General features: G+C 49.4%; 1 protein-coding gene across 1 annotated transcript in view; it reads right to left on the bottom strand.

Moving 5' to 3' along the window:
* The window catches only part of kalrna (kalirin RhoGEF kinase a), a 103,745-nt gene that overhangs the window by 33,633 nt on the left and 56,833 nt on the right, over positions 1 to 13,279 (bottom strand). The window contains exons 15-29 of the mRNA XM_084688475.1: positions 11,360 to 11,529; positions 10,991 to 11,165; positions 10,301 to 10,496; positions 8,619 to 8,785; positions 5,719 to 5,838; positions 3,505 to 3,723; positions 3,171 to 3,320; positions 2,954 to 3,068; positions 2,743 to 2,858; positions 2,339 to 2,461; positions 1,765 to 1,947; positions 1,179 to 1,297; positions 780 to 846; positions 554 to 663; positions 384 to 453 (exon numbers count right to left, since the gene is read on the bottom strand). Of these exons, the coding sequence (XP_084544601.1) occupies positions 384 to 453; positions 554 to 663; positions 780 to 846; positions 1,179 to 1,297; positions 1,765 to 1,947; positions 2,339 to 2,461; positions 2,743 to 2,858; positions 2,954 to 3,068; positions 3,171 to 3,320; positions 3,505 to 3,723; positions 5,719 to 5,838; positions 8,619 to 8,785; positions 10,301 to 10,496; positions 10,991 to 11,165; positions 11,360 to 11,529 (2,100 nt within the window). The remainder of the gene's footprint in view (positions 1 to 383; positions 454 to 553; positions 664 to 779; positions 847 to 1,178; positions 1,298 to 1,764; positions 1,948 to 2,338; positions 2,462 to 2,742; positions 2,859 to 2,953; positions 3,069 to 3,170; positions 3,321 to 3,504; positions 3,724 to 5,718; positions 5,839 to 8,618; positions 8,786 to 10,300; positions 10,497 to 10,990; positions 11,166 to 11,359; positions 11,530 to 13,279) is intronic.

Here is a 13,279-nt window from a genome sequence, read left to right as displayed (position 1 = left end):
AAACACCAGTACAGAGAAACACCAGTAGAAACAAACACCAGTAGAAAGAAACACCAGTAGAGAGAAACACCAGTAGAAAGAAACACCAGTAGAGAGAAACACCAGTAGAAAGAAACACCAGTAGAAAGAAACACCAGTAGAAAGAAACACCAGTACAGAGGATCACCAGTAGAAAGAAACACCAGTACAGAGAAACACCAGTAGAAAGAAACACCAGTACAGAGAAACACCAGTAGAAAGAAACACCAGTAGAAAGAAACACCAGTACAGAGAAACACCAGTAGAAACAAACACCAGTAGAAAGAAACACCAGTAGAGTGAAACACCAGTATAGAGAAACACCAATACAAACAACGGTCCTATGTGAACAGGTCCAGTCTTACCCAGGTGACAAAACAGTGACCCACATCCTCTGGGAGCTGCTCATAGTTCACCAACTCTTTCAGAAAGATGCTGAAAGGACACAACAGACAATTTATAGGTTGGTCAAAGTTCAATTGAAAACAAAATCCACCAAATTCATCTATTACAGATATGCTATTGGTCCTCCTACTTGTTATGAAAGTCATAGATATCCTGTATGTTGCCGAAGATGATGTGCTCCTTGTTGACGATGCTAGCAGGGATCTCCTCAACCCCACTGGTCATCTCCCACAGGTATGTCTGCACCCAGACAGACAGACAGGTTAGACACCAGGAGGCTCCACAGGCAGGCAGGCAGACAGACAGACTAGGGGAGGGAATCAATAGGTATTTTAAGATGAAGAGGGAACGTTCACCTCTAAACATTCATGGAGGTCTCTGACATAGGCCTTCTCAGTCTGGAGGAGTTCTGCCATGATGAACCTGAACACGCGCACACACACACACACACACACACACAGACACACAATCGCACAGACACGAGAGAGACAGAGAGAGAGATAGAGAGAGAGCAAGAGAGAGGGAGAGAGAGAGAGAGAGAGAGAGAGAGAGAGAGAGAGAGAGAGAGAGAGAGAGAGAGTAGACAGTGGTTATTGAACATCGTGAATTATCGGTTGGAGTAAATAAAAGGATTGACACATATATTGTCTGCAACATATGGTACATCCACTCTTCAGGTATTCCCATTCTACGAGGTGCCGTTGCTCCACAGTCTGTGGTGCCTGAGGGGCTTCCTGGGGACTTCCTGTACTCACTCTTTCCTCCTGGCAGACTTCCTCTTCTCCTCGTTGACCTCATGATTGGGGTCACGTAATTTCACCTCACGGTCCGTCAGACTGGCAGGGATAATGTCCAGCTCCAAGTCCTTGTTATCCTATCAGAAAAAGAGGATCTCATTATCCAATTGCCGAGGAGAGATGGCCTAGCAACCGTCCTTTCACCATGGCTGCCATGCTGACTCGCAAGCAGTCGACTCCAATCAAACGGTGTCCTCTCTCTTGGGAGGACAGGAGGGATCAATATGTGTGTCGAGAGCTTTGAACTAAGATGTAGACGTCTTGTTTCTAATTCGTGTCCTCCTGCCCTTGCCCCAGGCCAAACAAAGACAGGCTGACGAGAGACAAGCCATGAAAGAGCTTGTGTTCCTCTCACTGTTAACTTTCTGTCTCTACTCAGCATTGTCCTTCATAATTCTGTGGGTCTTTGACAGAGACCCCTGCTTAAGGGAAGGAAACCCAGGGAAACAGAGAGCAGGGAACAATCCAGGTCTGGGGATAAATGCTATGGGTTATGAGTTCTGTGGTAATAGAATAGGCTGGTGGGGTATGGTGGGGTCCTCACCTCTGAGCTGATGCCCAGGGCCTTCTCCAGGCCGGAGCGGTACTTGCCCATGTGGAGGGAGAAGTCCCGGTAGTGCTTGTCCACTGTGGTCACCCACTTCTTCAGCTCGGTCACGTGGACGTGGCCCTTCTCCACGAAGCTGTCCGCCAGCTGGATCAGGATCTTCACCTTCTCCTTTGTTTGCTGTAGGAGTCACAGATGCCATGTCAGAGAGAGAGAGAGAGAGAGAGGGAGAGAGAGAGAGAGAAAGAGAAAAAAGAGAGAGAGAGAAAAAGAGAGAGAAAAAGAGAGAGAAAAAAAGAAGAAAGAAAAAAAGAGAGAGATGTGTGTGTGTGTGTGCAGGTGATTTGGAGAGAGCGCAGGAGCAGTCCTCCCTGAGGGGAGATCCCTAACACCTGCTATCCTCATGATGTCATCAGGCTGTTCCGCACACACCAGGCCCTGCTGAGATGTTTCACTAATAGATCTAGCAGGTACCGATGGAAGACAGGGAAGTGGGCAGGGGACTGGAGGACGGGGAGATGGATGGAGGAAGCGTGTCCAAACGGAAGCTCTTCCTCCACGGGGCCTTTACCTTGGCGGAGACTCTGAACTCCTCGTACTCCTTGAGTAGCTGCTGGGTCTTCTCGCTGCTGTCTGCTGGGGAGGTGTGGGAGGAGAGGTACACCTCCCCAGTCTCCTGGATCCAGTCTAGAGCCTGCCAACACACACACACCCAGTGGATGACAGGAAAAGAGGTGTCTCGCTCTTTGCTGTGTCTCTCATTCGCTCTCTTTTACACACGTGCACGCACGCAGACACACACGTACACACACCTCTACACACACGCTAACCCCCCCCCACCCCCCTTCCCTTCCAACATCATCAGAGCCTCAGGCCCCTGGCCAGCCCCAGGCCTTCTCCATACTGTACGTTATGGTCTTCCAGTCTAAACACACTCATCTCTCGGTCCGTTTGGGCCGCGTTCAAGAGCCATACCTGTTTGGCACTGCGTTCAAACACCACATACTGCTGGCACTGGTCCAGGCGTCTCTTCTTCAGGGTCCAGAAATGCAGAACCCGGTTCTCCCTCTGCAGCAGCTCGTTCAGGATAGCTAGGAAGAGAGGAGAATCCCCCGGGACATCAGTGTTACCACACCCTTTGTCCTTAACACAGTGTCAGTGATTGGACAGGCCTCTCGTGACTGACCTTTGACCTGCTGTTCAGGTCCTCGGGCGTGGCCGGCCGCTCCTGGGATGCTGACGTTGTTCCTGTGGATGTACTTCAAAAACACCTCTGCGTTTCTTCTGGCCAGCGTGCATGCCTGGGATATAGGACCCAAACACGAGATTTGAACCGGGGGCCAGTTTAAAAAACATTTGTTGGGTAAGTTGAGGTTGCTTCAGGTGCGGTGACTGTATTGTACCTTGAGGAAGGCCTCCTTCTGCTCCAGGTGCTTGCTGATGAGAGGGAGGACGTGGTCGGTCTCAGCCAAGGCGCCCAGCTTGTCATGGCCGCCGCACCAGTCCTCGTCCCTCCTGTACTCCTGCTCCAGGCTTTCCAGCACACTGCACACCTGCAGGACACACACACACCCATGACTACTACCACACGTGTCTGCACCTTCAGCCGTGGATGTGAACGGCCTCTCTCTCCAAGACAGATTGACATCTACTGATCGTCTCTAAACATGAAAGAATCCCTCAAAAAGGGATTTCAGTTTGGCAGTCATCAGGAAACATGTTGCCTGCACCCCCTACCTGTTCGGAGGTCTTGTAAAAGGCAACGGAAGCGTTGACCAGCTTCAGTCTGTCCTCCATCTTCAGCATGAGCTGCTGCCAGTGCATGGCCACCTTCTCAGCACAGCCACGGATAGCATCCGGGTCAAAGTGTCCCGCCTGCAACATCACCTCGGCCTTCTGCTGAACCTGCAGGGCACTCTGGTGGGTCTTCTGGAGCGAGTTGGCATGGAACAGAGACTGGGGGAGCAAGGAGAGGAGAGGAGGGGAGAGGATGATGAGGATAAGAGGAAAAAGAGAAAGATTAGGAAGAGAAGGAATAAGAGGAAGGGGCAGATTTGACAGGTCTGTGTCGTTCCCAATCGATCATGCCACGTTCACCGTCGAAGATATTTCCGTCAACATTTCATTGGTCATTTATCTGCAGCCATCTAAAGATAATCACACTCAGATGAAAAATGCAATAATCTTTCCGTCCGCCCAGCAGACAGCCAAGCCATTCCTCAACATCAGCTCTCCTTCTGCAGATTTCCTCTGTCCTCCCCTCTTAGACGCTGCCCACTATTCAGGAAAGATTCAGTTGTAATCACGTCAAATGGATGCCTGTTTGGTTGCTTGGCTGGGCTTGACAACATCACAAAGGAAAGAAAAAAAATATCTAAATTTAAGAGGCCCAGAATGCATTTTTACTGGTGTACTCAATCTTGCAGAATTCGACCCAGACAGGCGCACTAGCGTGTTGTTCTTCTGCTGCCAAATCCAGACGTGATTTATCTTCTGGCCATCCACCAGGGAAGGACCATACACAGTAGACCAGACCAGGGTGAGGAGGAGCACTTCCACACAGCCCCACCAATACTAATATCAACTTATTTACTGTAGCACTCAGTTACTCAACCTAACAAAAACGGGGAGAACAACTGTCTCATTTTCCCCACACGGAAAGTTTAGTAAGTGTTTCCAGGGAAAAATACGTTTTTGTGTTGGCTCAAGACAACATGTATAACTTGATTTATTTGAAAATAAGAGGAGGTTATTCGTTTATGTTGAGAGTAAGGAACTCATGCCTGTAGGAATCTTCTTAGCTTTCTCTACGGAGAGTGATTTTCTCAATTCTGACATGCAGTAGGAGGCTGGGCCGGCCTCAATGCTTTACAGCTGACAGACAAGAGAAATGCTGACTGTCTGGGACAGAACAGGAGCCAGAACCATAAAGCTCCCATAAACGATCAATCATAAATGGGGATTATAAAGGCCAGGTCTGCTGATTGTTTCCTGTAGGGGAGTCATGCCAATCCATCCATCGTTTACCTCAACAACATCCGCACCACCATCATAATCAAGATAGAGCCCATTTCTAAACTTTACTTTGGGGGCCCCTGCAAAGGGGAGAGGGGGTGGGGGGCAACTAGGGGAGCCCTGTGCTCTGCCGAGGGGGCATTCTGGGGTAAATACATACATCTTTGTTTTCCCACAGAGAGGAAGGACGGTGATTACATTAAAAAAACTCCCCACTACATCCTGCAGCGGGCTGATTCAATAAAAGTTTGCTAATAGCATCTTAAAGGGGCCTTATTTTCATTCCCCCCATAAATGGGTTCCAGAGCATAGCTGAGCTGAGCTGAACCCCAGCCAGAACACACATGTCTTCGCTGAAGGGGCTGAGGAGGTGCTGGGGAGAGGTCTCCAAAGGAGCCTGGAGCACGAGAGGACACTGATACTCTGGACGCCGACCATGCTGACAGACTGATCCCGGACGGTCCAAGCCCATAAGAAGTCTGTTGGTTCTGGTTTAGCCCCTCTCCTACGGTGGATATGTGTGCAAGCCAGTGACGCAGAGAACACCACACATTTGGCTTCAAATCTGTGTGAACTAGCCTGGGGTCTCTGCCAGCACTCACACAACACTGTGAGTGTGGGTTTATTTGGGAGTATGCATATGTGTGCGCATCTATGTGCATACGCACGCATGTTTGTGGGTTTGTGCATTTGTGTTGGTGTGTGTTCCTTGTACGTGCCAAGTTACCAGTGTTTGCTGATACAGGACTTTTACCCCGCAGCCCATCCTATGTGAGCCTAAGCTTCCCTACTCTAGCTATTTAAAACTCTGTGAATATTGGCAATACACTGTCTTTTCACCTAGCATTTGTCGGTCAACAACAAGATGGTACTGTGTGTGTGTGCGCGTGCGTGTGTTTGTGTGCCAGGACATCCAGGTGAGGTGCAGACGTTTACCTCGATGGCCAGTTGGAACTGTTCATGTTCCCTCTGCAGCTGTTCTGCCTCAGACAGGGAGCTGGCGTTCACCATGCTCGCGTTCAACATGGACTCTCCGTTCCGGATCCAGCCTAGAACCTGCACACCGGGCACAACAGAGGAGAGGAGGAGGGATGAGAGGAGAGGAGGAGGGATGAGGAGAGGAGAGGAGAGGAGGAGGGATGAGGAGAGGAGGAGGGATGAGGAGAGGAGGAGGGATGAGAGGAGAGGAGGAGGGATGAGGAGAGGAGAGGAGGAGGGATGAGAGGAGAAGAGGAGGAGGGATGAGAGGAGAGGAGGAGGGATGAGGAGAGGAGAGGAGGAGGGATGAGAGGAGAAGAGGAGGAGGGATGAGAGGAGAGGAGGAGGGATGAGGAGAGGAGAGGAGGAGGGATGAGAGGAGAAGAGGAGGAGGGATGAGAGGAGAAGAGGAGGGATGAGGAGAGGAGAGGAGGAGGGATGAGAGGAGAGGAGGAGGGATGAGGAGAGGAGAGGAGAGGAGGAGGGATGAGAGGAGAGGAGGAGGGATGAGGAGAGGAGAGGAGAGGAGGAGGGATGAGAGGAGAGGAGGAGGGATGAGGAGAGGAGAGGAGGAGGGATGAGGAGAGGAGAGGAGGAGGGATGAGAGGAGAAGAGGAGGGATGAGAGGAGAGGAGGAGGGATGAGGAGAGGAGAGGAGAGGAGGAGGGATGAGAGGAGAGGAGGAGGGATGAGGAGAGGAGAGGAGGAGGGATGAGAGGAGAAGAGGAGGGATGAGAGGAGAGGAGGAGGGATGAGGAGAGGAGAGGAGAGGAGGAGGGATGAGAAGAGAGGAGGAGGGATGAGGAGAGGAGAGGAGAGGAGGAGGGATGAGAGGAGAGGAGGAGGGATGAGGGGAGGAGAGGAGGAGGGATGAGAGGAAGGAGGAAGAGAGGGCAGGTTAGGTTCTGAGCAATGAACAGCTGCCAGCCCCCAGGCCCCACGGCTTATAAAGACTGTCAATAAACAGACTGGTATGCAACTAAACTGAGCACTTCCATGTTAAGTAGTTACCCAGCACGCGGACTGAAAGGGACACAGATACAGACATATAGAAAGGGAGGTAGGAAAACAGACAGACAGATATACAGGCTCACTGACAGGCAGACAGACAGACAGACAGACAGACAGACAGACAGACAGACAGACAGACAGACAGACGGACAGACAGACGGACAGACGGACAGACGGACAGACGGACAGACGGACAGACGGACAGACAACATGATGAAGTAGCAGGCATAGTTGAGCAGCAACAGGAGGATGATCTAGGATTAGCTGTAGCATTATCTTCTTTGGCATATTAACTATTAAACACAGTATTACACTAGTACTCTTTCCTCCCTAATGCCTCCCCGGGGGATTACGGACATATGGACTACTTTCTCTCTAGTAGTGGGTATCAGAGACCAGCTGTATCCGTCTGGGAAACAGTCTGTGTGTGTGTGTCAGCACACGTGTTTGTATGTGAATGTGTGTGTGTGTGTACGGCTGTGTGCAACTGGCTGACAATGCAACCCCACACAGTTTGTTTGGTGTCGTGATGATTAGCTAATGAGGCCTTTAACTATCAAATGTGTGCCATTCTGCCTCCTCCCCTCTCTCCTCACGCTGTCTTTGTCTCGCTTTATCTCTCCCCCTCAGTCATTCACTTTGCTTTACAGACACACCCTGTCTTTATCATTGCTGTAATTCCTCTCTCACCCCCCCCCCCCCAGTTCCTATGTCCTTGACTGCAGCTGCTACAAGACTGCGGCTGTGTTCCCATTCTCCATCTCCCTCCACTAAGTGCGCTCTCCCCAAATCCCACTTTTCATGGAGTTGAGAAAATAAAGGACCGGTCTAAGTGTGGATATTCGCTCCAGGTGTAACCTTAAGTGAGCACATCTACAGTCACTGTAGCTGTTAAAGCTCAATGAAGGCCTCTTCCGGACAGTTCTTAGTGAAGCGGTATGTACTGTATGTGTGTATGTATGTCGCTGTCAATGCGGCAAACACCATCAATTATTCAAGGCCAGCTGCAGCCTTTTCCAATGAGACCTTTTGTGTCTGGAGACACTGTTTATTACATTACTACTGTAGTTAATTATGACACAACGTTCTAATACTTGACTCATATAAGATAATTTGCCATCTAGACGAGCCGGCAGAGTGTCAGTTTGAAGGGTATTTCCTGTGTCCGGCTCACTGGCCAAACAGAAACAGCTGAGAGACACACCCTGTTTCGACATGAAAGCAACTCTTCTCCTCATGTCTCACTTCACTGGAAACCCAAGGAAGAAAGAGGCCGAGTGCAACATTCCAACATGGAGTAGAAAATATGGAGGTAGCAACAGATGATGTTCCCTGTGTGATCTGCTGTTCCGGGATTGGATTGCTTTGCTGTAAGATCACCCATCTCTTTGTCAAGAAATAACTGTCAAAGACATGATAAAACATGCACTGAGAAAAACAATAACAGGGGCTCCTATAATTCCATTATCTTGAACACGAGTGAGGAAGTGAGTGAGTCCACCAGACAGACAATGATAAAATATTAAAGCCCTGCTAGAAGTTTTACACTGACTGACTGACTGACTGGCTGACAGGCTGACTCCTGGGAGCTTGTGGTGGAGGAAATAAAATACAGTCCAGCAGGGTAATACATAAATGTGTGTGTACGTGCGTGTGGTTGTGTGTGTGTGCAAGCATGTGGTTGGGTGTGTGGTTGTGTTTGTGTGTGGGTGTGTATGCATGTGGTTGTGTGTGTGTGTATGCATGTGGGTGTGCATGCGTGTGGTTGTGTGTGTGTGTGTGTGTGTGCATGTGGGTGTGCATGCGTGTGGTTGTGTGTGTGGTTGTGTGGTTGTGTGTCTTCCCACCTGTTTGACCTCGGCCTGCAGGTGGCGCAGCTGCAGACACTGCTCCAGCCTCTTGTGGGTGTGGTCTGCACTGACGTCCAGCTCCTGCTGCTTCTCATGCAGGAACTCCAGCAGCTCCTGCACCTGCGTGGCCAGGTCCACCTCCTTCTCCCCCGTCAGCTCAATACCTGCACACACACATTCACAATCACAAAGGGTTGTATTCGCCATGAAAGTTTGCACAGACAAGGTATTTAATTTGGTAGGAAGCTGCATACATTAAACATATAGGAAGCCCAATACTTAAATGTGTACTATACTAAAGGTACAAGTCTACCTAATGCTAATAAAATATATATATATATATATATATATATATATATATATATATATATATATATATATATATATATATATATATATATATATATATATATATTCAATACACACATCCTTTACTCTACTTTATATATTACAGTTATTAAACGTGATTGTATACCTAAAATTGAATGTAGCTTATTAAATGAGGGAGACTATACATGTACAGCGAAGCAAGGCACTGGTAGTGGTTTTGACGTTGTTGTGAGTGATAAGGTTGGTGACTGGATTCACCACTAGGTGGAGCTATTGAACCATTATAGCTACTTTATAACGCCTACAACGCATGGATATTTCTTAATGAATTAAATGGAAAATGAAACACATGACACAGCTAATAAAAAGATATCACAATGATAAATGGACTGTGATCATGGAAACCCAACTGTTATCAATATAATTGGATACACTGCCCCACTCCTACTCAGAAGACCCCCTAATAAAAATGTCCATATGAAATATTGCGAGACACACCCATCTTATTTCATTTCATGGTGTTGGGATACTATGGGGTTACATCTCCATTGGTCATGGCCGAAGGAGCTGTCACAGCCCAGGAAAGGCACCAGGGAAAGGGGCTAAGCCCCTCCCCCTACTCTCAAACTCTTGGCACAGATACAGTATGTGTCTGCTCTGAGGGCAGTGCAGGGGGGCAGAGAAAGGATTTTGGACCTCCTGTGTTTGTGTATGTGTTTGTGTGTGTGTGTGTCTGTGTGTGTATGTGTGTGTGCACATGAAGTCTACCATCATAACCTCCTTCCACGCCTTGTGGTGAAGAACGAGTGCAGTGAGGAGAGGAGCATAGGAAAGGATAAGAGGGCAATGACATCACAATTGAGAGGAGAGGAGGAGGGGAATGGAACAAAGGAGACAAGAAGAGAGAGAAGAGGAGGAGCGAAGCAGATAACGAGCCAGAGGAGAGGAGGAGAGAGGTGGAGAGGCAGTGAGGAGAGAAGGAGGAGAGTAAGAGGATTGCTCCTAGGCGAGACAAGCCCAGCGTTTTTAACCTAATTCCTGATTCCCCTCCAGATGGTGGAACTCCACAGCTGCTGAGATAAGACCTGACCTCTTCACACTCCAACACTCACACACTGCTACCCTTCTGTACTTGTATACTTAAGCTGGCCCTCTCTACAGTACCATGACAGCCTGCTTAGTTACAGCAATGCCTCCATCTTGCTCTGTCAATGACTGCACAAGTCGACGGCTTTCCATCACCATAGTCTATGGGACGGGAAGAAAATGGCTTTCCAAAAGTCTCCGACCAGACACTGACACAATGAAATGACCCGATGGTCTGGTGTGAGTCTGTCTGAGTGTCTTACCTGAGGCCTGGACCTCCATGATGTACTGGTGCAGGTCCTGGCCCTGTTGCATCACCTCGAAGGTCATGTTGTTCATGGCCAGCTTGCGCTCCGTGTGGCGCTGCAGACGCTGCTCGGCCAGGCTCAGGTCCTCGCCGCTCAGGTCGCTCACCTGGCGCACCAGGTCCTCGTTCCACGCATCCAGCTCTGCCGTCACCTGAGAGAGAGAGAGAGAGAGAGAGAGAGAGAGAGAGAGAGAGAGAGAGAGAGAGAGAGAGAGAGAGAGAGAGAGAGAGAGAGAGAGAGAGAGAGAGATAGGAGAGAGACAGCAGGGGAGAGAAAGAGAGAGCAGAAAAGAGAGAGAGAGCAGGTGAGAACTTAGACAACTGAACCACTCTCCGGCTCCAACGCTGAGCTCATTGGGTTCAACTGTGCCCCCTGCCTCACACACACACACACACACACATCTCACAAGTCCCCCCTCTGAGTCCTTACCCCACATATCCTCCCCACCCCCTCCCACACACCCTCATTAGTCCTGCCCCCTCCATCTCTTCTCCAACACCCCTTCCCCCGCCCTACAGTCAGCACCCCCTGGTGCCTCTTCAACCCAATGTGCACCCCCTCCCCCTGCCCCCACTCCACCTTCCCTTCCCTCCTCTCTCCCAACCGCTACGCCCCCAACCCCACTCCTGCCACCCCCGCCCTCACCTCGATGGTGTACTGCTCAAAGATGCGTAGCTGCAGGAAGATGTCCAGCTTGATCTTGCGCTCGTGGAACAGCTCCTCCATCTGACCCTGGGCCTCGTCCAGCTGCTGCAGCACGCCCTCGATGTGGGCGATGGAGCTGTTGTGGGGCGTCTTGTTGGTCGACATGGCGGCGTCCCTGAAGAGAGAGAGGGGAGCAGAAAGACACAAAGAGAGAGAGAGAGAGAGAGAGAGACCTTTAAAACAGTCTATAGGTCATTTTAAAGGTTACATAATGCAAAACGTTTTTCATGGTGAATTTCATGGATTTAACACGGCTCCTGCCCTGGTTGAATGCTGCTGGTGTGAAGGTGTGGTGAGTAAACCAGGTACCTGAGCTGCTGTATGAGGTCCTCTCCCTCCTTGATGACGTTGAGCGTGGCCTCCAAAGTGGCTGTCTGCTGCTGCTGGAACTGCTTGATCAACTCCTGGACCGAGTCCACCGAGTCCGAACACACCTCCTCCAACAGCTCCTTCTGCAGGTCCTCCATCCAGGTCCACAGCTGGGAGGGAGGGAGGGAGGGAGGGAGGGAGGGAGGGAGGGAGGGAGGGAGGGAGGGAGGGAGGGAGGGAGGGAGGGAGGGAGGGAGGGAGGGAGGGAGGGAGGGAGGGAGAGAGAGAGAGAGAGATAGAGAGAGAGAGAGAGAGAGAGAGAGAGACAGAGTGACAGGGTAGTCAACAGGCTTATAGTAGAACGGAAACACTCTAACCCTGAGTCTTGATTCAGACAGTCCTACAGAAAGTTGGATACAACAAATACAGTTGGATACAACAAAAAGAAGCACTATTTCGTAACCAATATGAGTGACCTCTCAGTCCTCTCACATTTTAGCTTGAGATACTTAAAACATCAGGTGAACGGATCATGATTTCTCTCCACAGACTAATAATTCCAGGTGTCACCTCAGCAAGTAGAACACCCCTGTGCAAACTCACCTAAAATAGGCGTCCGTTTCTCATTCCGTTGAAAATGTGAATATTTCATAGAGACCGAAAGGGATGAATGTTTTCTTGAATATTTCAGTGAGGTGGGCGAGGCTTGGATAGACAACAGCCCCCCGCAGCTGGAGCTGGGAGGCAGGAGAGTACGCAGGCAGGAGACGGAACTCGCTTCCTCATCACATCACAAGCCTTCGTTCTCATGCAAGCCATAATACAGTTGAGCTGGTGAACCTGGCTGTTTGGGTTGAGTTCTCTCTGTCTATCAGAAAACAATTAGCAGGCCCAAAGCAGACGAAACAACTCAAGCCTTACGCAAGCACAATCACTAAATCAGATTTAACAAAACAAAAAAAAAAACAATCAGTGGGTCAGCAGTCAAGCTCTAATCTTATAACCACATAGAATGCTGTCAGCCTTCCCACTTTGAGCACTGATGCTGAAACACATCTAGATTCTGCACAGACTTAATTTCATTTATAAAATATTTTCTCTCATCGACCCGCAAAAGCCAGAGGACAGACATGCACTGCCACTCTGTCAGGGAAGGGTTAAGGAATTCATAAAGCAGAGCAGCGTTGTCATATCTTGGGTTCCCATGGTAACTGCTCCCCATGACTGATGTGAGCACGCCCAGAATTAAACATGCTTCTCTTTGTGACTACTGCCGACACAAGGGCCGAACATCTTTGGTCACCACTCACTCTCACACACACACACACACACAAAACACACACACACACTTGAAATATTGCCAAGCCCTCTACAGAGTTTTCTGAGATGACTAAATCATGCTGCTGATTTATAAATCATGTCACTGATAGCTCCTCTTGGTTTGATCCTCCAGTCTTGAGTGGAGCTGCTTAGCCTGCACACACCCTTTACACCTCATCCCTCTTCTTGCCTCCACACAGCAACCACCAACCACCAACAGCACTGCTTCCCATAAGATAATGGCTGCTTTTAACTTGATCTTGTGTAAACCATATGAATGTAAAGCCATAAGGGCGAGTGTGACAGAAAGTGGAGGCAGCAGGAGAGGAAGAAACTGATTACCAAGATGAAACAGGGGCAGTTGCAGTCATCTATTTCGGTGGACATTTGAATTATGATATTATTACATATCAAAAACCCTCTAGTCAAAACAGCTAGCTAATCTATTTTAAGTCTTTTGAGATACCAAATAAGACAACAGTTCACCTTGGAGGGGGGGAGAGCATTAAAGCGCTGTGACAACGAGGCATATTCGCGAGGGAGTTACCGTGACGACCGGGCACATTAACAAGGTGGTTGTTGGAGGCTCCTAGTCAAGCT

Source organism: Hypomesus nipponensis, chromosome 23 (assembly GCF_054491055.1).
Source record: "Hypomesus nipponensis isolate SF chromosome 23, ASM5449105v1, whole genome shotgun sequence".
NCBI classification, from domain to species: domain Eukaryota; kingdom Metazoa; phylum Chordata; class Actinopteri; order Osmeriformes; family Osmeridae; genus Hypomesus; species Hypomesus nipponensis.
This window is presented reverse-complemented; position numbering and strand designations above follow the sequence as displayed.